At 41.0% G+C, this 21,511-nt stretch overlaps 1 protein-coding gene across 1 annotated transcript in view; it reads right to left on the bottom strand.

The window, feature by feature from the left end:
- Nucleotides 1-20,162, bottom strand: part of MAOB (monoamine oxidase B) — a 51,248-nt gene extending 31,086 nt beyond the window's left edge. Inside the window, exons 1-3 of the mRNA XM_041487936.1 lie at nt 20,055-20,162; nt 2,119-2,213; nt 1,102-1,239 (exon numbers count right to left, since the gene is read on the bottom strand). Coding sequence (XP_041343870.1) covers nt 1,102-1,239; nt 2,119-2,213; nt 20,055-20,100 — 279 coding nt within the window. The 5' untranslated portion in view covers nt 20,101-20,162. The remainder of the gene's footprint in view (nt 1-1,101; nt 1,240-2,118; nt 2,214-20,054) is intronic.
- Nucleotides 20,163-21,511: the final 1,349 nt, after the last annotated feature.

Genomic DNA, 21,511 nt, shown 5'->3' with positions numbered 1-21,511 from the left:
TGTTTCCCTCGTGGCATCACCTCCTATCACTGTCAGGGAGATTTGAAGGCTAAATACAGTGAACAAACAGAACATTTGGCTTTGAAGATGATGCCAGAGGCACACAAAACAGAGCAGTGTGGAAGTATCCATTAGTTCTACTACAGAAATGGTAATTACAAACAGCCACCATAGCAAATCACTTTGAGAACACTTTTTTTTACAACAATTGAGTGGAAAAAATAATGGAAAACATGACAGGACATTTTTTCTCTACTGCTCTTTTAAAAAACTGTCAATGTCTTTAACCTTTGACCAAACATCAACTACAAATATTTTGCTAGTCATTGCCCAATGGCTTTTCCTAAGCACATAATGAAACCCAGAGTTAACTTCCTTGGGTCTAACAAGGAAAGTTTCCTTTCTGTGCAATTGCAACACTGGTCTGTATCAGAAAAGGAGAAAGGATGCTCTTTTGGAGAATGACTGCTGAGAATACGTGGGCTTTTTAACAGCTTTGCCATAGCTGTTCTATTTCAGACCATGTGGAGGCTCAGATCTGTCTCCACAAGACTGTCTGATTCCCAGAGCCTTTTGCAGTTACTATTTTGCTACTCTGCATGTTAAGTCTCCTCATCAGCACAACCAGACACAGCCTTTCACATTTCTTTCATCAGCATAATAAATGTCACTGGTTTAGGAAGCCCATCCTGAGAGACCTTCAGCTCCCCTGGAGATACATCCAGGACTTCTGAAAGGGATTTTCAGACTCCTTGGGCAGTGCATATCAGAGCTGGCCTGCACAGAAGAGTCACAGCTGCATTGTTCATAAACAAGGAAGTTTTTTGAGAGCTTTCAACTATGAGGCGAGACCAAAAACCAAGGCATGAGCTAACAGGATGCACCCACAGGGTACACAAATAAATATGCGTGTCTCATAATTTGTACTAGTATAGTAATCTGTTGGTGATTTCATTATCAACACACTTATTTTTGTAACCAACAAACTCAGATGCTGCATGCTCAAACAGGTATTCTTCACTGCAGCAAGAGTGGAAAACAAGGAGAAAAACATCAATACAATGTTCATGTTTACAGCAGCAGCTTGAGAACATCTCTTACCTTGACATGGTGAATCAGGTGCTCAACTTCATTCACTTTGTATGTCTCTATTCCCAGCTCTTTAGAGAGCCTCAGGAGACGATTCTGTGTTGGCCCCACGTAAGCTCCTCCAAGGTCCACGTATTTAACTTGCTTATTCTGGTTTATCACACACAACAGGGAAGAAGAAAACCACAAAACCATAAGAGACAAGCCCTTTGTAAATAGCACTCAACTTAAAAGAGCAATCCAGAGGAACAAAATCAAAATGAAATTAAATACTCCCAGAGCACTTTGGCTAAGATTCTTCTCCCCAAGGAAAACAAATTCTTTGGTAGAGTTCTGGTGTGGTGAATACTGAGTTCATAACCAGCATGTTGATTATAATTTGGAGTTCATAACCAGAATAGGTGACCCATTGTTACATGACAGCCTTAAAAAGAGGAAAGAACCTGGCAGGCAGAGAGAGGAAAGATTCAGAGACATCTGTGCAGCTCTTTCTCAGTCAGGCACCTCACCAATGACCAGTTTAAAACACACCATCCTACAAAGCAGCACAAGCAAGATTTTCTAATGGGCAGAGTGAGAAGGGGTGTCCCATGTCAAGACAGAAAGAAGAAAGGAGTGAAGGGAGACATGGCTGTTCCAGTTCCCAACCAGCCCTGGCACTCACAGAGTGAGTGACACTCACAGAGTGGCCCTACACCATTCTGTATGGGCCATGCCACAGCTCAGCTCAAGACTCTTCACAGCATTGCTGGCCTCATGGGTGTTTTTTCCACAGAGCTTTCTGCAGTGTCTTTCCCCAAGAAATTAATTTCAAACTTAGCTTATTTTGCTCTCCTTCCCAGATGGATGACTCCGGAGCCTGAAGATCACAGAAATATTCTGTCCCTACCATTATATCAGTCTTTCCCTTCTCTTATTGATACACAATCAGGAAATTTCCCACCTGCTGGTTCTTTAGAAATTTTCCCTCACATGGCACACACTGTAAGTATGAATATGCAGTATATAAATGGCTCTGGGGATAATTACCCTTACGGTGAAAGTTCTTCCCCCAACTCTGTCATTGGCTTCCAGCAACACCACATTCAAGCCTGACTCAGTCAGTAGCTTGGCTGCTGAGAGACCTAAAAGATAAAAAGAAAAGCAATTCAAGAATACTTTTGCGTATGCACTGCACTCATAGCTGTCCATCCAAACCCTGAATTTTTCATTCAAACACTATGCCAGAGTGGTGAGGTGGTGGAATTAAAACCCCCAAAACCCAATAATCACTAAGTGGAACTGAAGCCATCTAATTAGAGTTTGTTGTCCAATTTTACATGTGCTGAGCAAGTTTTGCACCACAGGCTCAGAAATTCTGATGCATCAGCCAGCACTTGGTCACCCAGCCAGGCAGGGAACTTACAAACTTTACTGCTTCTAAACAGAAAGCTGTCCTCCCCAACATTTAATTGTTTATAACCCCAACAACAACAAAAAAGGAAGAAGTATTATTAGGATTGTCCTAAATTTGTGAAGTTTTCCTGACACTTGTTCTATGTCTCTGCTTTCCAGTTCTGAATATTTTGAAGTACAGTAGCAAAGTTCCCACACAGTCAGGTCAGGGGTTTCATCTCCAGAAGAACACATGGTCTGACTAAGAAATAGAATGTGCAGCTGTGTGTGGCAACAAGAATTAAAAGTATGGTTAAGTCTACCCCAAAAAATTGCTTTTTTCTCATCCATTTTTGAATACATTTTATTTCCATCTTGTGACTCTTGAAGCTGAGACACCCAAGTGAAGGAACAGTAAAAATAGAGGAGGCAATATCTCTTTTTAGTTGTGATGTCATAAATGCTCACAATTGCAGTGGAAAATATCAGAGTCAAGCCCTGCTGCAAGTGTGTCAAGCTGCTGTGGGAACGAAGAGAGCTAGAAAGGGTGTACCTGGAGGGAATCCAGACCTTCTCAACTTCCTAAGATCATCTCTGCCTTTTAGTTCAGCACACAAACTGAGATTTAAATAAACTGAGGTGCTTACTTTGGCCACATGTGAATTTCTAGTAGGACAGGAGTTATATTCTAGCAGGTTGTATCATCTTTTTGAACCAACAGGATGTGCTGAGTAAAGTTCAGCAAGAGGCCAGGCTGGAAGCCACACTCATACATCATAATTTATCTATCCTTTCTGGCTCCCTGCCTTGTTACCATGAGAATGCAATCAGCTCCCTCTGTGTGTCCTAGTACATGCAGTTTTTGAGTTGTCATCCAAACAGATTGTTCCAAGCAGAAAGCAGCCGTGGAAGAAATGGCAAAAAGAACTGACAGCAAAAACAGATGGCCCAAGCTAACATGGCAGGACTGAATGAAATGAAAAGGAGGAAAATATAGCAGTCCTGGGGAGAGGCTACAGAACATTCTGGTCACCAACTCATGGACTGGGAGTAGGAGAACTCAGTCCTGTCCCCTTCCCTGTAGTGAAACTGCTGCAATTTGCTGCAGTTCAGCTTTTTCTTTCCCCATTAAAAAAAAAAAAATAATTAAAAAGACAGGAAAAAAAAGTCACAATAGTGTAGAGACCTATGTTTCTACAGAATTTGACATTTTCTGAAGAACAGCTGCAGATGTTTCCATTAAAACATACTGCCTTTTTTTTATCCCCCCGTTTCATGGGCTTATTTATCTTGGGTTTTCACATAAGTATTGGTGAGAAAACCAGTAATGAAACTGATAAAGGTCTTTCTGTACTTCCTGCTGAGGAAATTATATTGCAAAAACATCTGGCTGGATCAGTGGCCTTGACTACATGCAAAAATATTTGAAGATACCAAGGAAGAACATAATACAGAAACAGCCATGGTATGTAAACATGGACAACCCCTTCAAACAACTTGCAAAGAGAGATTGGCTCCTGGAGAAAAAATAAGCAAAAAATCTCCTAAATAAATCTGGCTTATCTGTCAAAGAAATAAAGAAGTTACCACTCAAAAAAGACAAATATTTCATCAGTCGGGAGACAATCAATAGCAGTTATTAATAATTTACAGAATGAATGCATAAACTGAAGGCTGTTGTCACTGAAGGTCTCTGCTGGCTTTTCATGCTAACAGGTATTGAGTAATCAATTAATAGCATTCAGTTACCAACATTGATTAAGGGATATGAGATTTGACTTTCTTTATTAAAATCTAATGAATAAACACTGCAGTGCAGCTGGGAGCAAAGGCAGTTTATTCCCAGGAGCTGAACCAAGAGAGAAGTTTGTAAAAGGGTAACTCTCTAGATTCCACTGAACTGCAGCTGACTGGCAGCCCAGGTACCACCTCCTCGTTTCCTCCTGCACCTTTCATCCACCTGATTGCACCTACTTAAGATTTACTCCCCATTTTGGGGCATGTGCCACCTTTCCCCCACCCCCTGCTACATTCACACATGGACTTGTTAAAGATGGACAGGAGTTTCCTCTTTCCTGAAGCAAAAACAGAAAACCAGAACAGTGTTGAGGCAAGGATAAGGTTTGTTATATCTCACTGCCCTGTCCATGCCCATCCTCCAGCAGATCTGATCTCTACACGGGGAGGGATGTGTCCTTGGGGACTGGAAGATGCAGTCTGCAGAGTTCCCAAACCAAGCATCACGTGATCAGTTCAAGGGCTGGTGGTCCCCTCCTTCCTCTCAGCCACTTCACAGCTCTGTTCTGGGCCCAAGTTTGGTGCAGAAATCATCACAAACACATAACAGGAAAAAGATGGAAGAAGCAAAGGCAGAGGCTCAGGAGGGTCAGAGGGAACAGCAAATGACCAGAGGAGGTCTCTCAGCACACACAGAACAGGATAACTCAAGGCTGCTGGTGACAAATACCACATTATAGTGCAAGTGTCAGGTGGGAATGTTGCTGGTTTTTGGTACCTCACACACTGGGAATCACAGTACTGCCACATCACTCCATACCTGTTCCTGGAGCTGGACCAAAGGCCCCAGAGGGGCTCTTGGACTGTCACTATAATAACAGGGAGGGGACTGGATGTTGTGGAAGGAGAGCTCTGAGCCAAAGTAGTACAAGGGCAGGGAAGGCACCAGGAACAGCAACAAAAGCATATTAAAATGGAAATGAACACTAGAATGTGAATATTGGGGCATGAGGTTGAGGTTTCCATTTCACAAACTAACAGCTGCTGCAGAAAACCCCACAAACCACAACCTCTTTTCTGAGCAAGAGGCAGAGTGGTCTCCCTGTGCCTCAGTTGTTGCAGACAGAGCACACACAGTGGCTGTGAAGCAAAGCCTGGAAAAATCAGTCACACATGATATAAGGTCTCCTATTGAGAAGTTTAACCCTTCACATGTTTCACATTCCAGCACTGCCTCTGGCTTACCTGCCACTTTAAAACACCACTAACAAAAGGCAGATATTTGATATTGCCCCCATTCCTCACAAGCAAGGCAAAGTGCTGCATTCAAATGCAAAAACCATCCAAAACTGTGACTGATGCTATTATTGCTCCTATGCACAGTGTTTTGTCACCCAGAAGCAGTTTTCCCTGCTCCCCAGGAGCATTTCAGTAGAATCAGATCTGAATTGCAATATAAGGGCTCAGCCACTTTTGCCACCACTTTGCAGAAGACAGAAATTGGGCGCAGTTTCCAGCGCAGGTCAGCTTTCTCCCAGGGGCCACAGAGAGCCCTATATAAATACACAGAGAGAGATACAGCAGAAATCACACAGTAAAGCAGCCTCACCTGCAGTTCTTCTCAAAGAACCAATAGTCAGCTAATTAATGCAAACAACAAAGAAGCAAAGATGATTATTTGAAGCCCCAGACTGAAAATACCACGGTGTTTAGAGGATGCTTAACCGGGCAAGCCTCCATCTGTCACCATGGCAACCCGGTACCCAAGGCAGCCACCCAGAGATGCTGGTGGGAGATTGCCTCCCCCAGAATCTTATAACACAAGTTCAAGTCACGAAAATCATTTCTTTCCCCATCGTGCAGCACTCTGCATTCACACAGATTGGACTCAAATGTAATCATCACAGTAATTATTTCATCTTCAGTTCCAACTTCTTTCTTTCTTGTTTGATGTCTCTGTACCTACTAAACCTCTTAAATCGCATCATTTCACTACACAGCTTCATTACAACCTCACTTTCTAACATCAACAGTATTCTCATCCTGAGAGAATGACTAATTCAGATTTTTAATTCTTTTTTAAAACAGAGAATCTTAAATATTTATGCTAGGGCAAAGTCCAAACTGCTATTTCGTAGCATCACAGAATCATTAATCTTAGAAATAATTCAAAGATCATAGAGTCCAACCTTCAATATATATGCTTATTTATATACATATATATGTGTGTGTTTATTTAGATTACATATACTTGTATTATATATAATATAAATATTATATTTATCATATTTATAGATTTTTAATTCTTTTTTAAAACAGAGAATCTTAAATATTTATGCTAGGGCAAATTCCAAACTGCTATTTTGTAGAATCACAGAATCATTAAGCTTAGAAATAATTCAAAGATCACAGAGCCCAACCTTCAATATATATGCTTATTTATATACATATATATGTGTGTGTTTATTTAGATTACATATACTTGTATTATATATAATATAAATATTATATTTATGATATTTATATTTGAATTGGCAAATGTGAGAAGAGTCTCATTTTTCATTGGAGTGCCCTATAATGTAGCCCAATAATCAAATATATTTGACTATCTAAAGAGTATTTTAAAGTATATTTTCTAAAAAAACTGAAATTTAATAACACCATTCTATTCTGCCTGGAATCAGCAATTTTAGTGAAACACCTTTTAATCTTAGCATTTCAGAAAAAAAAAAAAAAACACTAGAAAGGCATGACTGGAAGTTGCATCTCTGTAAAGCTGTAAATTTCTGAAGGCATTCCTGCTGCACTTCCTCTGCATTACTCACTACTTAATCATGTTCCTCCATAATTATTATCTCTTTTCTAGGAAAAAAAATTGCTTCTCTTATATAATTATAAAAACCATCTACAAATTCTAAATTTTAGTTCATGGAAGGAGCAAAGAAAATTCTAAGCCACAGGCATTCAATTAATAGCTTCTAAAATGGCTGGCACAAAAAAAAAATGTTCACCTTATAACCATAAAAAATTCCTCCCTTTGACTAAAATTATACATTGAGTAGGAAGAAATGCTGCCATTGTACTTGTGCTGTATTAACTTGCAGGTCTTAATGCAGAACTTCCTCCAATTCATGGAATTTGCCAACATTTTCCTCCCTGTATTTATTTTGACACAAAAGGTATGTTTGCAAAGTGCTTTTTGTTTTGTTTTTTTCCTGGTTGTCAACCTGTTCAGCCACATCTAAATGACTGAATCTGCAGAGATGTCAGGTAGCAGATGCTGCTTTGCACAGAGCCAGAGGGCAGAGCAGCCTTGGTTCAGCCCAGAGCAGTGAACCAACATTGCACCAGGCTCAGCATCAGGTGCCCAAAAATGCACCTTGGAAATGGGATAACACAGCCTGCAGAACAAGCACAGCCCTCTGCCCTGGGGTTAATAGAGAAATTGTGGGATGCAAAAATGTTTCACAAGACTGACAGCAAAAAAAGGAAACATATCACAACTGATTATACACAGACAAGTAAGACTTCAGAGTCTGAAGTAGATGAACTCAAGTATTTTTAACAGAATTATTCAATTATTCAACAGATGCATGTTGTCCATGGATATTTAATACACTAAAACTGTTATTTTAGTATTTATTCTTTGTATTCTTCTTCTTGATCTTGAATATAAGTCTCATCTTGAGCAGAGATACCATGAATTTAACTTCTTTTCTTAATTTAAGTGATGAATCTCAAAAAAAAACCCACTAAAAATAAACCCGAGCCCAAATAAATAAATTTAAAAATCCCCACCTGAAGTATCCAAAATATTAAGAAAAAACTCCAGGAAATCTGTCAAAACCTACAAAAAGTGATAGAAGCTGGTATTGCTGCAGGATGACATGGGAAATACAACTTTCCTCACTACTAGATGTCTTTGTACAGTATCCCTGACCTACCATCTTTGATGCTTAGGAATACTTGCAAAATACATACAGCAAATATATTAATTTGGTCAAAACTGCTGCACTGTACCCAAAGAAACAGAATCCGTCTGTTAATACTGCAGAAGAACATTTGGGGAGAACATCACCATTAGTGGTCAAGACAGTTGCAGTGAATGAGGTCAGTAAGAAGAAACTGAGAGGAATATGCCCCAAGCAGGTGAGATAATTTGTGGGGGAAAGAGAAAAAACTCTCCATCAAATCAGGAATTAAGTTTCAAGCACATAAAAATTACATTGGTTAGCGGAAGAATCCAGTTTGCTGTTGCTTTGACCTAATTACTCAAAAATTCAAACAAAACTCGTCCTTGTTTATACTCAGGGCTCTCTGACCTCCTTCTAAGAAATGTCCCCACAACATCCTGCAATTCAGTGCCATCAGCATTAGCGACGGTTTCCATGTCACTGTGACCCTGGAGGGATGGAGGGCAGGAGCAGGGAGAAGACCTCACCCACAGCCAAGCAGAAATGTTGCACCAGTGGGATTTCTCCTTGGTGCTCCACAGCTTCTTCATTGCATTTCTGTGCCAGAAACTGCAATTTAATAGCCTTGGTCTTGTCTGTGCTCTAATGAACACAATCTGATTACTGCTCCACCACTGAGAGATTGAACCTGGCGCTGGTCACCTTTAGCTCCATCACTCATCATCAGCCAGCTAAAATGTTTAAATTGAAATAATGGCTTGAGACAACAATGCCTGCAAGGCATTGTAGATATGGATTGTAAATAAAACAAAAAGCAAGACAACAAAGCAAAACCTGTGTTGGCCCAGGGTCTGGGTGAGTTAAGGTCGTACAGGATTGTTTTGTAAGGTTCCTCACATTATGGAAAGGTCAAGGAATTTTGCTCTTGTGAAGAATACTGTGCCTTCATTGTGAAGGCAACCTTTTAACTTCTCTAATTTGGGCCATCTTAACAATAGTAATTTAGATTTCTGACTCAATCTTACCGAAGAAAATTCAAAAATTACAGTTCAGAACCTAAAACCATGGTAGACCTGGGCCAATGTAAGTTGTCACTCTCATCATGCCTTACCTTCATGCCTAAACAGTACAGTGAAAACTAGCAAAGCAACTCTTTTTTGACCCAAGTATTTTTGCTATGGGGAGAGATACTCTGTTTTCCTAAACTGTATCACTGTGCTGCAATTAATGCCATTAAAATTAGTATCACTCACCTAGAACATTACAGAGCTTAGGAAAACAACAAAATTACAGTTTCAGAAACCCCAAGGAGGAAAAAGAGACATTATCAACCTATCTGCTTAAAATGTACATTTACTTAAAATATTTGTACAAAAGACCTAACATTTCTGCCTAAGATACAGCACTCTATGAGCAAATATAATTTATTTCTGTTGGCATTTCATTGTCTAGCTAAGGCAATGAGTTTTTCTGTCTGAGCTCTAATTCTGTAATTTTGTCACTGAGGTCAATATGAGCATCCCCATGAGTTAATGGGACTTCATGGCAGCATAAACTCTAGTCCCAGCTTTCTGTGATCTCCCTGCAAGAGCTCCTGGATGATCCATCCACAGTGCAGGGAGCAGCATTTACTAAGTTCTTAAAATCAGAATTGCAAACATTCAGCCAATGCTTGTCCCAAGCATTGCAGCTGGTTGAGTGATACAGAGCCTGGGCAGATATAAGTGGGATGACCAAAGTTGTGGGGTGTTAAGCTCAAGCTCTGCCAAGCATGGGATGAAGACAATTTGTGGCATTTGGGTGGAAACCAAACATCTTTGGTTCAGTGGTACCCAGGCTTAAGCACTGAATGCACAGCTGTTCTGCCCAAGGCTTCCCTCGTTTCCACTTCACTTTCACATCTGAAGTTCCCCTCGAAACTTCATATTGACAAAACTGGGCACTCCAGATTTTCAAAGGTTGAGTATTTCTAGTATCAATCATTTACTGTGTTCTCTTCATTTAATGGACTTGTCATGAACAGCCATGGCCACCTCACACTTTATAGCATGTCAGAAGTCTTCTTCTAGGCTTCAGTCAGGTAAAAAACCCAAACACATTCTGTGTGTCCTTTGTTATGGCTCCAGGATATACTGAAAACGTTAATATTATTAACAATATAAATAATATAATTATCATTTATACTCTGATATTATCACACACCCTCAGTCCCAGGGCCTCCTTTAGCTTAGGCATCCCTTTCTGCTAGTTTACAGTCTGGGCTGCCTTGAAACACAACAGAAAAAAATAAAGGGGAAAAAAAAGGATAGAGAGAACTGAAAGTGCTACAGCAAACAGATCATAGCACTGGATCAAATAAAGCTGAGCACAGTGAACTGGCTGAGGGTCTATACAGGCACTTTCCTAAAGGCATCCTTTTAGGCATTACTACTATGAAGAGATCCACAAGCAAATAAAATGCCAGTCAGATTTACTCTGAAGAATAGTTTTGCCTTCCATACACAGCAATGTGGGAAAAAAAAAGGCTAAGCTGCATCTGGAAAATTTTGTAAAATTATGCAACAGTTGCCTCAGAAGAGAAATGCTTAAATGCACAGAAATGCTAAATTTTGTAAAATTATGCAACAGTTGCCTCAGAAGAGAAATGCTTATCTGTTTTGCCAAGTCTTGCTTGTTCTCAAGCAACAAATTCATTTTCTTTAGTCCTCTGAGAAAAGTAAATGCTCAAAAAACAAAATCAACTGGAAGAAGTGAACTTAAAAAATAAACAGACTATCATTCTCATACCTTGAAATTAAAGATTAACATGTAATTTCCCAGATTTCTCAGTATCTAATGACTCACACGTGTTCACCTAAGCCAGGCTGGGCAACAGCAAAGCTCAGCAGACTCATCATGTCCTCATTCCATGGCTGCCCATTTTGTTTCACATTTTAATTGAACTTCAGCTAACTATTTTCACACAAATAGCACATAACAATTACAGATTTATATTGAGCACCTCTCAATGCCACTTCCAAACAGCCACGCCCCAGAGACTCTTTGGAAATTCCTATCATCATCATAGCCCACATATACAAGTAGGTGTGCACACACTCACAGAGGCTAAATTGTAAAGCCTACAAGGATTTGTGAACATTTTATTTATTTGAACAACGAAAAAATTAAGATGAACCCTGCTGAAAGCCCAAATCATTCCCCAGTTGAGATACCAAAGGCTGAGAATGTACATGTCATCTAGAGAACCCCAAAAGAGAGCCAGTAAATAAGATGACTTGTGACTTCCATCCATCCATCCATCCATCCATCCATCCATCCATCCATCCATCCATCCATCCATCCATCCACCTCTAAGTGCAGGCAGGAGGAAGCTTGAGCCAAACAGTTCATAAAAACATCACTGCTATGAAAGAAAAACTGCTACCACTAGATTTGTACCATTCTAATAGAATGTGTAGGGGCAAAAATGGTGAGGGAAACATGAAAGAATCTAAAGTGGGGAAAAAAAAGCATTTACACCCTTTCCTTTCCTCATTTGTGCTCATTATTTAGCATAATGCACTGATTCAGCCTCTGGCCAAGCTACCTCATAAAAAATTAATTCATATTGGAACAAAAGAGGTGTCTTGCTGCAATATTTAATACATTCAAACACAGATTTATCACTCAAGCAAAAATGAGCCCAGTTTATACTCAAGCTATCCTAGTAATCCAGGTAATCATGGTGCACAGCATGAACCTGCTGTTTGATCAGCTGTTGCTGTGTGCAGTCAACTGAACAGACTCAATTCAATGTTTTATATATGAATTATACCATCAAGATAAAGAGCAGCTACCTGGGAGGCAGGAGGCTACAGGGGCATCTTTCCTCCCACCCTCCTCACTTCCAGCTGGGTGAAACTGAAAAGCATGAAACAGTTGAACAGTACAAAGTAATATCTGTAAGATGAGCAGCTTTAAAATGAATCAAAATTTCAGGGAACTTTGTAAACACCTGAAAATGAAGTGCCAACAGAAGCCAGGTCACCACCATAACTTAATCCTTGCAAGATGCCCAAGCCTCTAATGAGCCAGAGCCAGACTCTTCAGTGATAAAAATTAATGCATCTGTCATTTATTTTGCCAGATGTGCCAGCTACTAGAAGTAACCCACAAGGTCTCAGACTTTCTAGACTAGAGACCACCCATTCTTCCAGGGATGGTTTTCACTTTGCTTTCCCCCATCCTATCCCTTGCTCTCCTTTCACACAATCACACACAGAGCCCCTACAAAAATCCCAATGCCCATTATTTCCCTGGGTGGTTCCTTGCTCTCCAACCACTGCTGCTGCTGCTCCTGATGCTGTCAAGAGCCCACAAAACTCACACAGTTGAGTCTTGTGGAGCTGTGGGTGGCGCAGAATCAGAAGCTCTTCCCATAAATAATATTATCAATGTTTCTTGACTAGGTCAATGCAACTCCTCTCTGGCTTGACAGGCACTTTTCAGCACCTCTTCTATTACTACCTTATCCAGAACTCAGGGTCTCCCCAAATGAGACCCTGATGACCATTCTTCTTTCTCTTCCCTTCCAGCCCCAAACCAAATAATGGTTTGTGGAGAAAATATGGTTTTCCAAGTGAACTTTATACTGATTTTTCTTTTAAGCAAGCTGTTTGAACAGAAAACTGACAGGACAGAGAAAGTTGTGCAAAATACAAGAACATGGGTGTGTTATTTAGAAGAATGCTAGTCATTCATGGTTTAAATACCAATGGCCTGTAGTGCAGCCTCACTGATCACTGAAAACAGCAAAAAAAATGTTGAAGAAGAATAATGCAGCATTACAAAATTATAAACCTTAGACATGGATCAGCCCACAAAGGAAAAAAAAAACCCAGTGGATTAGATGAATGATCCCATTTTGACCATCCTTCAAGGCAGCAATGATAATAACACCTGACATAAGTTTACAAGGATGAAATAGGTTATCTGCCCAGAAGGAAAATCATGTTAAGTTAAAAAATGGCTATATAAAAATTAAATGATTGAAACTTGATTGAGATGAATGGAATTTCCTCAAGAAACCAAAGCCTGGCTGAAGCCCTGGAGTCCTCACCACAAAAAAAGATAAGAACCTCTTTCAGCAGGTCCAGAGGAGGCCCACAGAGATGATCCAAGGGATGAAAGACCTTTCCTATGAGGAAAGGCTGAGAGAACATGGGCTGTTCAGCCTGCAGAAGAGAGGTCTCTGAGAAGACCATATAACAGCTCCCAGTGCCAAAAGAGGTTTATCAGAAATATGAGGATGAATTTCTTAGTAGGGCCTGTCACAATAAGACAAGGGATAATGATTTTTAGACTAGAAGAGGGTAGATTCAGATTAGAAAGTAATTTCTAACAATGAGGATGGTGAAATGCTGGAACAGGTTGGACAGGAGAGGCAGTGGAAACATTCAAGGCCAGGTTGGACAGGGCTCTGAGCAACCTGATCTAGCTGAAGATGTCCCTGCTTATTGCAGGGCAGTTGGAATAGATGACCTTTAGAGGTCCCTTTCAGCCCAAACTGTCCTATGACTACAATTCCCCAGGAATGACCACTGATTTTAGAATCATCCCTGAGTGGTTTGTAAGGACATCAAGACATATTGTTGGCAAAGGAAATGCAAAGGAAGGTCTTCAATAATCTAGGACCCTGCTCAGTAAACTTTTATAAGCATGACAAACTTCAGTGCTGTATCAGTGCACTCTGTGAAATAACTGCTGAAGAACAGAGACAGAACAAAAGGCAAACAACTCCTCTTTTGGGAAGGGGCAGAGAGACAACATGGCTTTTTATCATGAAATAACGTAACTATTTAATTACAGTTGTCAGTTGTGTTAGGGAGAAGGAAACCGTGGCAGTGGGAAATGTGCCAAAATCCCCCAGATTGTTTACATACAGAATAATAACTTCTGAAGAAGAAAAGCCTTCTGAATTGATTAAATTAAGCATAAGGCCTAATGCATTGTCATCAGCTGCTGCGAAAGATATGTAAATATAGAGCAAACTCTCTGCTGGTTTATAATAATACAGCAGCACTGGAAGTTTACCTCTGGGACTGTCAGGGCTGTGTAAGCCCACACTGCTCAGGCTGCCTCTTAGGCAGTGCAAACATGATTACGCAGCTTTTTGGCACATCTCTCCAGCTTTGGATAAGGCTACATACACACAACAGTAAGAGTACTTCCAGCAGTCAACAGCATCCTTGTCAACACACTCCTGAGATCATCTTAGACAGCCTGAATGCTCCAGGATGGAGCCAGAGCAGAGGGCTGCTCTTCACAGCCACTGGGACCACAGGCATCAGTGTTTAACCCAGACCTGTGTCCCTGTGGTGTCTGACATCGTGTGGCTTGCTGGAGACTGACACTGTTCACTCCTTACAGCAGGGGAAGCACAATGAATTGCATTTCTCTAAAATAACTCCTGAACTTGGTGGTGCCAAGGAGTAAAATGAGCAAATCATGATTCACAAGTACGCAGAATGTGATCTTTTGGCAAACTCTTGATGCTACAAGAAAATGAAAGAAAGAGAAGTAGGCAAGGAGAAAACAGAAAGGATGGACACAGAGGATGCGGGTGCACATCTCTGGTCCAAAGATGACCAAGTAAACAATTTTTAACTGTGCCTTCATGGAAGGAAGAAGAGCACAAAATTGAAATACTCTTTCCATGTCACTATCTTTGATCAAGGAAACTAAGTTTCCCAAGACAAACAGCTGGAAATATCTATGTGAAAAAAACAGTGCAGAACATCACACACTTGATCTGAACCAACTCCCTAATGCAGACAAACACCACTCACCACCTTCAGTGTGATTAGGCTCTAGTCAAGTGCTGGACCAATCTCTGACAAATGTCACCAACTCAAAGCATCCCTGCAGGTGGCTGTCCAAGCAAACAATACACAGAACTTGCTTACAAGTCTCTCCTGAAAATCTTGTTGGCCCAAAAAAAAAAGAAAAAAAAAAAAAAAAAAAGCCATTCAGCAGCACAGATAAGAAAATCCTGTGGACTCTCCCATTTGTAACTTTAACACCCACTGCTGCACATAAGCTTTGGTTCCCTACCAGTTATTTCCCTTAATAGCTTAACATATTTCCCATAATAGATACAACAGCAATTCCTTTCCCAAAGTTTTACCATCCTAACTTACCTTTTTTCCCCTTCCATGGTAGTTTTCACATTTTGCTGAACAGACTGAATGAGCTTTCCCTAACAACACCCTTCCATAATGGTTAAATAAGCTAATGAAAAACCTTTCCTTAATGAAGCATCACCCTGAGCCTTGTGAGATGAGATGGCTCCTGCAGGTAGGCTGGAAAGCTTCTTATCAAATCAACTCTCAGACCAATTAGGAGGTCTCAGACGGTGAATTACAAGAGCTGTCCCTGCTGCCTAGGCTACCCAACCATTTCACAACATTATGCAGCTGCTTTCTGTTCTGTTTACTGTGCATTGCCAAGTTTTTTTTCTGTGAAATGTCTAAAAGTCAAATGCAGATTCCATCTAACTGGCTCATACTGCTTTAGCCATGAGAGTGGTTGAGTACAAAAGTAATAATTCTTGCTGTCAGACAGAGAGACAGGTGACTGAAAATGTGAACCAAGAGCTTCATCACGCCAACTGACAGGAAAATGTCCTGGATTCCCTTTGGCAGAGTGCATCCCAGAGAGGGTGACATTCCCTGGAGAGGGTCAGAGTCCTCCCACTGACTGATCTAATCTGGTTCATCATGAACAGCTGTTCCACCCATGCCTCAATTTTGGTTTTGTGGGTTTTTTTTCTTCTCCAAATGGACATCTAGCATAGGATTCCCAGCTAGTAATGTTCTCCAAAAAGATTGTCTTGTTTGGTGAACCATCTTTCCAGAGGAGGAGTATCGAGACATTGTAATTTACTACCAGAGGGCAAAAAGAAACAAGTATCTACTGAATATTATGTATTTCATCTATAGTTTTTTTACAACTTGTCCCAGATCTGTTTTAAAAAACAATCTTGCCCTCTGCATCAGTCTATTTTTAAACAGATAGAATACCATCAGATAATAGCCCTCAAAACACCTGGTCTGTTTTGGAATGTTTCGGTTTCGTTTTTATTTTTGGAGTAACTTGACAGTGGTTCACAGCTGCAGTGAGAGCTACTGTAATTATACAGCACATTAAATTGTCACACAAATTGAAAGTGAGGCTTAAGAACAGTAGAGAGCACAGTGGCATCAATATAATGCAAGAATAGATACGTAAACCCAACATAACAACAGAATTACTTTATTTTACAGTATGTTTTTGTTCCAAGCTTACAGGAACATGACAGGTTGCTTGTGAACAGCAAAAAACCAAGCATACTTCAAACAGTATTAATTTTCTTATTATAATTAAGAAAAGACTTCACCTTTAAGGAAAAAACATTCAACTACCCTCACTTTGATTGTAAAATCTGTGCACTAGAGATTTAAGAGATGCATTTTTTTAAGCATAAGATTAGAATAAAATCTGATAAACTACTTGAAAACAAAACAAGGAAAGCAGTTCCCAAGGCAAAAACAGGGACAGGAAGACATTTTTGAAAACAAAAGGAGAAAGTCTTTAAAAGAAAATCTCTGAGCAGATTTCAAGATTTTATTTGAAGTCACTGATTTCTCAATTAAGAAGATAAACAAGTTTGATGTTGCAACTGTATAGTTTTCTCATAGTTGTTTTGATCCTCGTGCTAAAGGAGCCCTCCAAAGTAAAAGTGAGTCTCTAAGCAAAGAGAAGAACCTGTCACGATGCACATTCCAGCTCTAAGAGCTTTTGTTATGCTTCTGATCTAAATATTCTTGAGTACCAGGCATACTGCACGCAATGTGTGGCTAAGCATTTTCATATATGCTCTTTGACTCTGGGAAATTTTCTTTTTAAATATTTCTTTTTAATCTGCACCATTTGCAAAAAATTTCCAAAGCTTTTGCTGAAGTTTTACCCATAAAACAGAATCTACCCTTAGTAAATCCTCCTGTTCCTCAAAGGTCTTCATTATCATCAATATTATTGAGATTACCTGACAACTTCAGCGAAGCCACAGACCATTACTCTGACTTGAAAGAAGTGAAGACTAATTTTGAGTATATTTTCATTACATAAAATTTAAATTGGCCAGTTCCTTAGTTTTATTCTTCCCTTTTATCAAACCTGCAATAAAGGACACTAAAAATGATTCAGCAAAGGAAGTGGCATCTTCAGATAAAAGAACAGAGACTGCCCAGGGTTGTGAAGACCTCTGCACTGTTATTTCATGATCAGGATTTCAGTCTTTACATTTTAAACCCTACTAATTACATCTGGATAAAAAGACAGGCAGAGCTGCTGCCAAAGAGGGTCTGAGCCTGCAAATGCACAGCTTGCTCTACCTGCAGAAATAGAGAGAAAGGAGATGGCCAAGTGGCAGCTCTGTGACACTTGTTTGTGTGCATCCTCCTGCTGGCACAGCAAGTCTTTGTTTGCTCTGCAATTCCCTGCTTTGCTGGGGCTGGAGCAGGTGGCTGGAGCACACTACAATGTGACAAGAACCTTCTGCTGTTTTCACAGGCAGCAACCACAGAGCCTTGGTCAGAAGAGCCTCAGGCAGCTCAAATCCAGAGACTTTCTGAAGGAACACACACGAATTGTGGAGCAGCAACAAACCAGTCTCCAAGGGGTGCCTCATTTCAAAAATCATACACTTCACTCTCTGGTGGACAGGAGAAGAGATCTCAGCAGCAGCTGTGCATGTTAGCAGGGGTTTTAAATCAGTGTAAGGAGATCTAAAACCACAGTTCCATCATCTGGCTGCAAGTTCAATGACTTACAGACAGTGGGAATCAGAGGTGAGCAGGAGCTGTATGCACAGCTAAAGGAAAGGGACTGAAGAGGGGTACTTGGCCAATAACAATTTTTGTGCCTGTATATTTTTCCAACCTTTGCGGGAAGACAGCACGAAACAGGAGCATTTTGGTGGGTATTTAGTGTAAAGGGAAGTAAACAGATAATTGGTTCCCCCTGCCACTTGCTGCTGTCTACAGGTGGCAAAGAGTGAAGCACACGATTGACCAGAGCTCAGCACTGCTCCTCTGTCCTGATGCTCTTCCAGAAAAACCTAAGGCACACAATTGACCAGAGCTCAGCACTGCTCCCCTGTCCTGATGCTCTTCCAGAAAAACCTAAGTGGGCTGTGCAGGCCTGCCACGAAAATATTCCCATGGCAACCAGGGATAACAAGGGTAGTTTAAAAGCTGTTACACTGACTCTTTCACTCCAACTCATTCAACAGAGGGAATGGAGCACCACTGCTGTACAAAACCATGCCACTGGAAATGTTTTTGTTTACAAGGCATGAAAAGACATTTACCATGGGCTGATTACTTTAACTGAGTTTCACTGTGACACAGGGTGTAAGTTAAAAATTAGCCGTAACACTGTGTTCAGAATCCACTGTGCTTTATAGAAAAGCAGTGGTTAATTTTTGCTGTTTGTATAAACATACTTGAAACATTCAAACATTATTCAACAGTTTGTTATCAGAGAATCGTCCTTAGGAAATAATGCCTATGATTTTGTCTCTGCATTTTATATATCATTCAAACGGCATGCTACACACCTTAACATGACAGTTAAACAGACATCTAGAATTATATATAAATAAATAGTGGAAATTAAAAGCCATATGAAAAACAGATGGACAAAATCACATTTTGTAACAGGTCATAAGTAATTTGTGGTTTGGCAGAGATACTGCTGAATCTGTGGATGTGTGCACACTCTCTGCTCTGAGGAGATCACCAATGGCACAGGAGCTGTCACTCCATACCTCCCTATACCAAGGGACCAAAATGCAACTGTTGATATGCCAAAGGCACAGGGGAAAAAAAAAATCTACTGCCCATGCACAATTTATGTAGCACATGTATCTCGGAACAAAATGCACAGGGGAGAGATTCACTGTGGGCAGGCACAGAGGTTTTCTAGCCCAGGCTGGGTTAAAAACAGCTGATTGTCACTCAAGTGCAAGAAGGCTCCGGGGCCCCAGCGCTGTCTGTCCATTCTGCCAGGCTGCTCGTGCTCTCAAACCCATACCTGTGCTGAAAGGGGAGCTAGAAACTTCCTATCCACCCAGCTGATTTCAGGCATTTTTCCTTTATGCCTCTACCTGCGCTGAACAAAAGGCAGCCAAGGATTCAAATTAATCCCATGTGACCGAGGGCCTCTACCTAACACCCCTGCACTGGCTGCAGAGGATGCTGAGTGCTTCTAGCCTTGCTTGTCCAGAAGATCCAGGGGTACTGGAAAAAACTGCACAGGTTCAGGGGATGCCAGGACTGGACAGTGGAAGAACCAGAGAAATAAAATGTAAATCTATAAAATGAAATTGAATTTTTTAAAAAAATTATTAAAATGAACAACAGCAGTAAAAATGAATGGTAATGGATATAAATGATAATTTAAAAATTAAAAATTTTGGAATAAAATAATAAAAATATAAAAGAATTAAATAAAAGAAATAATAATAAAATAATAAAAGAATAATAATAAAAGAATAAAATAAAAATAGTATTTCCAAAATAATGGAAATAATAATAATGGAAATCAATAATAATAAAAATAAATAATAATAGAAATAAATAATAATTTAAATAATGATAAAAATAAATAAGAATAAAAATGAATACTAATACAGCCAAAGATAAAGTAAATTATACAATAAAAATAAGATAAATTTAATTAAAATAACACTACAATTGCCATTACTAATAGTTTATAATAACAATAAAATTCTGCCTGCACCACCCGGCACTCCGCCCGAGCGATGGGGCTGTGCTCAGCCGGTTTTACCGGGCCGGGCGGGGGTCGCGCATCCCCGGCCGCGCTGCCCCGCGCCCTCCCCGCCGCCCCCGCACCCACCTGAGATGCCGCCCCCGACCACGACCACGTCGCATGTCTCGGCCATGGCGCTCCGGGCTCGCTGCTCCCGCGGCGGCTCCGGCCGGGCTGTGCCGGTCCCGCCCCGCGCTGGCGCCGCCCCCGCTGCGGGGCCCGGCCGGAACGGGGCTCCTGCTGGGCCGGGCACCGACCCGCGGCCAGCGACCGCCCTGCCGGGCTCCCTGCTGCTGCCCTCACCGTGGGCAGGGAATCGGGCCCTGGTGGAGCAGCGCGGCTGCCAAGGCGCGGCAGGCGGGGGCTCGCTGCTTGGCTGTGTTGGAATCCATTCTGCAGCCACCCTGGGGCCTGTGGCTGCCGAGGTGGGCACTCTGAGGTGTGTCCGTGCTCTGCAGGCCGGCCTCCGAACACAGAGCGGAGTGTGACCCCCAAGGGGCTCGCAGCCCCACAGGGCAAAGACTGGCTCGTCCAGAAGCCACAGTGTCATCAAATCCGCCGGGCTGGTCCCCTACACACCCAGGGGTACTGGAAAAAATTGCACAGGTTCCGGGGATGCCAGGACTGGACAGTGGAAGAACCAGAAAAATAAAATGTAAATCTATAAAATAATATCGAATTTTAAAATAAAATATATATTAAAATGGGCCTTCCACTGCTCAGGTTTCTATTTTACTGTGAGGGTGGCACCAGGAGAAGTGGCTTTGGGGATGCTCAAAGCATGCAAATAAGTTTGATCTGGTTTATCTGTAGGGATCCCATCCAGCAGTCACGTCAGTCATACCTGACCTCCCACACCCAGCAGGCTCAAGGCAGAAGGTTCCCAGCTCCAGGACATCCTCTGAGCCAAAGTTCCCAGCTCCAGGACATCCTCTGAGCCAAAGTTCCCAGCTCCAGGACATCCTCTGAGCCAAAGACACTTGTTCAATTTCTGTCATTCTCCATGTCCTCCAGATGTACATTGCAAAAAGCAGCCCTGAGGGAGAGTCTGGAGAGAGCTCCCTGTCCCTCTTCCATAATGTCTCAAGTGGGAGTTTATGGAGTTCAGAGACAGGAATCTGTGATGGAAGTCACAAATATTGACTACAATGGGTACAGTCCTGCAATTTTAGGCAAAATGGGAGGGAAGAAAATTAAAGGTACAGAAAATAGATTAAAACTGAAATACATATTCTTACTCTGAAAGAATCTGTCTGATTAAATCAAACTCCAAGACCTCTTTATCCTGAGAGAGACACAATTATCAAATTATCAGAAATAATGGTTGCAGAGACATTTCAAATCCCTTATGAAACACTGAAAATTGGGGAAGGCTATTCCAAAAGCAGAAATGGGTAATTTTACGGACTCTTGTCAAGGTTAGCTATGGTTATATTTATGTACTTAATGCCAGGTGCCACAACCTCTTAATGTTTCCAAAATATAACACTTATTCCTGGGATTCTTCTGGTTCCTATTTTTCTCTTGGGGCTCTAAGAATCAAT

This window comes from Pyrgilauda ruficollis, unplaced genomic scaffold, assembly GCF_017590135.1.
Source record: "Pyrgilauda ruficollis isolate IOZ18807 unplaced genomic scaffold, ASM1759013v1 scaffold85, whole genome shotgun sequence".
NCBI lineage: Eukaryota > Metazoa > Chordata > Aves > Passeriformes > Passeridae > Pyrgilauda > Pyrgilauda ruficollis.
The sequence above is the reverse complement of the archived record's forward strand: the minus strand, read 5'-3'. Positions and strand labels throughout refer to the sequence as shown.